Here is a 4,208-nt window from a genome sequence, read left to right as displayed (position 1 = left end):
CATTTATAAAGTAAAAAATATATTTAAAAATTTATTATTTATGTATTTTAGATTTTCATTTTTTTTTTATAAATTTACTATATAAACGACATCGTAGGGGACTAAGAATTATGGAATAGGAGAGATTCTCTAATTTTTTCAGATTTCTTTCACATAGTGAATTCTTCTTTAAAAAAATATCATCTAAATTGTGATTTTGTACATAAATTATATTTTTTTACCGTATCAATAATTTAATTGGATTGTTTTGGAGGAGAGATAAGAACTAGAGGATGTGACCTGCTATTTTCGATCTATTAATTTTTCTAAACAGTAATGAAAATAAATATCACCTATTAATTTCACATTAAATATAAATAAATATTATAATCTATTTAAGTATCCATTTTAATTAGATTTGTCTGTCTCTTCAACAATGTTTGACGGTCGTACAAGGCACGAGACACGAGTTAACCTGAGAGTTGGCTGCTCCTGCGGACGAATAGTGCAGAACCATTTGACGAAATGCATCCATTAGATCTATAGATCTGGAAAAAAAAAAAAACAATTACTTCACCAAAGATTCAATCAACTGCGAAATGAAATCGACAGCCACAACAGAGCAAACTACATGGCTAAAAGGAACAGTAGACACTAGATCTAAAGACCTGCCCTACCGACAATCACAACGGAGCAGCAAGAGAAACCAGCATCCATGGCCGGGAACAGTGCACATAACAGAGAATCAAGACGGAAAATGGAACACGGGGAGCTGAAGACGGCGAGCTGGAATCCTGATAACTGAATACTGAGAGGGATCAAATCAAACGTAGCCTCCGTTGACTCGGACGACCTGCCCATTCACCCACCCGGCGCCGTCGGTGCACAGGAACCCCACCACCGGCGCGATGTCCGCCACCTCCCCCAGTCGCCCCATCGGACTCTCCTCCAATACGCTCTGCACCACCTCGTCGCTCTTCCCCCCGTAGAACATCGGCGTCTTCACCGGCCCAGGCGCCACGCAGTTGGCCGTGATCCCCGTCCCCTTCAGCTCCTTCGCCAGCACCTTCACCATCACCTCCACCGCCGCCTTCGACGCCACGTACGCCGAGTAACCCGGACGTAGCGCGCCCACCCCCGAGGACGAGAAGCACACGATCCTCCCCCCTCCGCCGCGGACCAGCCGATTCGCGGCCTCCCGGCAGCAAAGGAAGCTCCCTCGGGCGTTGACGGCCAACGTGCGGTCCCAGACCTCTTCGGAGGTTTCAGCCAGGAATGGGTAGTCGTAGTCGCAGATCGCGGCGCAGGTGACGATGATGTGAGCGCGGCCACCGAAGGTGGATTCTGCGGCGTCGAAGAGCGATTTGACGGCACCGGCGTCGGAGATGTCCACGCGGAGGGCAATGGCGCGAGGTGGGCGATCAGTGGAGGCATTGAGCTCGGCGGCAAGTTGTTCTAAATTGGGGGAGTCGGAGCAGTCGCCGAGAATGAGGAAGGCGCCGAGGGAGGCAAGGTGGACGGCGACACCGCGGCCAATTCCGCGGGCGGCGCCGGTGACGATGGCTATCCGGCCAGAGAGGGGGAGGGCGTCGGCCATTGAGTCGATGGGCTAGCCTAGTAATAAAATAGTCGACGAAGAGGAGCATGATAGGGTTTTAGGATAAGGAAAACCCATAGCAGTGTCGGTGGAAGGCAAAGTAACAAATTGCCCCCTGATTCTTAAATTTAAAAATCATCCTACCAGATTTTTTAAATTAATCCGATTAATAAAATATTTCTTCAAAAATCTTTTTTTTTTTGGCACAAATAATTGGCATTGCTAACTTATTTATTAAAAATATTATCAAGATCAACTATTAATATTTTTACTCAAAATAAATATTATATATAATTTAAAATAATAAAAATTTATAGATTATTTAGTAAAGATAAAAAAAATAAATTCATAATAAAATAATAAATTTTTTAATGAACATTCCTCACTAAAATATACAAAATAGTTAATAATTCTAAATAAACATATTTTATCCTTAAATTTGATTTAGAAGTGAATGTGCATTCCTATGATATTGATGCCCTATACTACGTTGTGATTAAGGAGTTGGGATGCTCCCAAAAATTGAAGCGTGGAGGTTGGTCCGACATAGGTCTTGTCAAGTTAGGCTCGGAAGGAAAAGGATTGAAGGAAGTTATTGGGCTCGGACCTTGAGTGTTATAGGGCTTTAGACGTAAGGTGTTTGACACTCGGACTTGGGAGTAAATAGCGCTTGGTGCTAGGGAATCGACCTTAGAATCGGGTTGTGCTCAACATGTTAAGGGGGAAATGGGGATGAGAGGGTGAAGATTTAATTTTACAAGGAATCAGTTTAGGAGTGATGAGCAATAAAGGGAATCAATGATGACTTAGCGTAGCACGCAGCGGCTAGCCCAGAAGTTTGGCATCCTTTGGTTGCGCCCTCCAAATTTCTACAAATACGCCATAGCTGAGTGATCCTGTTCGAAAGAGTGAAGTTGGAAAGTCGGGGATGTGGCAGTTCCATTGACTGGATGAAGATCTCGCTCCTATCTACAAAACAAATCAAACCACGGAAGAGGTCTCTGGCGTTGGGCCTCCGACGCTCAAGTTAGAAACAGAAGGAGATGAATCGAAAATAAGAGGGACAGAAAATGAGTCTTGCCTTTCTTCATACATATCATACTCTTTTATACCTATTTTAGTAACGTTTCATATGCCCTTGTTTAATGATATTAATTATAGACAGAAGACATCTTTGTCTTGACTTCTCCACACTCTTTTATTTTCTCTTCCCCTTATTAAGTATTTGTCTTTTCCTCTTTTATTATATCAGTCTATTACATTGTCAATGACATACCCCGAGCCGGACGGGTGGCTCAGTTGACTCGTTCTCCTGTCGTTCGAGCTGACCGGATGCTGTTTCATCCAAACGGTCGACCGGACGACGATTCCTTCGATCGACCAATGTAGCCCCCTCTCGCTCGGGCCCTGACGTTGATCATTTTGACTTTGACCTCCATCTTGGCGTTGACCCGTGCTAGGTGGGCTCCTCCTTACCGTCACATCACAAGTCTCCCCTTCAAGTCTAGTCGAAGGAGGCTGCAAGTCTGACTGACTGGACAAGAAGATGTGTCTTCGGCGACTTGAAGGTCCGTTCGACTCATATGTTTCAGTGACTGATCGGACTGTGCTTGGTTTTTAATCGTTGATCGGCCTGCAAGCCAACGCCACTTAGCTTCATTCTGTCGTTGCCAGATTCAGCCCTGTAACCCATTCTTTGCGCCGATCGAGATGATAAGCAGCAATACTTGGCACATGTTTGCCTTTTCCTTACACGCCCTCGGGCGAGCTCGGTCTCGACTAACGTCATCCAAATTTCTTGAAGACCATGTAAATCCCCGATAGTTATGGCTGAGCACAGAGCCATACATTTGTTAATTAAGCTCATTAAATGCTATCCGGTGATCGAAGGACACGTGTCTCTTACTGCCACCGCACGCTCGATGTGACAGGCGGATATTCTCTTGTAACGAGGCGTGTGCCTTTTCAAAATCAATGATGGGATTTGCTTCTAGATTTCGGTAGCTTTGGATCGGACGACTAAGGCCTATCGACCACGAGGTTTATAAACCTCACTTGCGTCGTCATCTCCCTCACTCTGCGTCTTCGTCTTCGATCATTCCAGTGACACTGCGTTCTTCTCCCTTTCCAGCGATCGTAGCGATATCTTTAGTAAGCTTTCTGTTCCCTTCAATTGGCTCTATTCGTTGGTCTTAGCGTCCTTTATTTCAATTGAACTTCTTCATTGTTTCTTGTCGATGTCTATTTCCGCTGGCAAGCTCCTCTCAACCTCCTGTCTCTATCCCTGAGCTCTGGTACACGCCCATCAAGTCCAGGTTCGATGGAGTCGATGCCGAGATTTTGAGAGATGCCTTTGAAATTCCCTCTGATTATCAAATTGGTTTTCCTTCGACTTTTGATCGAATGAGCTGCCTCCGGAGTTTGTATGCTTCTTCAGGGATCAATTTAGCGCCGGTCTACGGTTCCCGATCCACCATTTCTTCTCTACCGTCTGTAAATATTTTCGTATCTCTCTTCATCAATTAGTGTCGAACTCCTTTCGACTGCTGTGTGGGGTCGTCGTCCTATTCCGCCTGCATGACATTCCTCTTACTCTTCAGCTCTTTCACTATTTCTATTACCCTAAATTATC

At 44.7% G+C, this 4,208-nt stretch overlaps 1 protein-coding gene across 2 annotated transcripts; it reads right to left on the bottom strand.

Annotated features, from left to right (window-relative positions):
* Positions 1-393: 393 nt before the first annotated feature.
* On the bottom strand, positions 394-1,667 carry LOC121998532 (NADPH-dependent aldehyde reductase-like protein, chloroplastic). 2 transcript variants are annotated; one of them, XR_006116530.1, is made up of 2 exons: positions 657-1,667; positions 394-527 (listed from the first exon to the last, which is right to left on the bottom strand). XR_006116530.1 is itself a non-coding variant. In XM_042553494.1 (1 exon), the coding sequence occupies exon 1, from the start codon at positions 1,574-1,576 to the stop codon at positions 803-805; it is 774 nt and encodes a 257-aa protein (XP_042409428.1). In that variant the 5' UTR covers positions 1,577-1,667; the 3' UTR covers positions 552-802. The 2 variants fall into 2 exon arrangements, 1 of the variants encoding a protein (XP_042409428.1); XM_042553494.1 differs by lacking the exon at positions 394-527 and having other exon boundaries at positions 552-1,667.
* Positions 1,668-4,208: the final 2,541 nt, after the last annotated feature.

Source organism: Zingiber officinale, chromosome 6A (genome assembly GCF_018446385.1).
Source record: "Zingiber officinale cultivar Zhangliang chromosome 6A, Zo_v1.1, whole genome shotgun sequence".
Lineage (NCBI taxonomy): Eukaryota > Viridiplantae > Streptophyta > Magnoliopsida > Zingiberales > Zingiberaceae > Zingiber > Zingiber officinale.
Note: the sequence above shows the minus strand (reverse complement) of the source record. Positions and strands in the feature narration are given on the sequence as shown.

Coding starts and splice junctions, on each gene's coding strand:
- LOC121998532 (XM_042553494.1), bottom strand. CDS start 1,576: ATGGCCGACGCCCTCCCCCTCTCTGGCCGGATAGCCATCGTCACCGGC.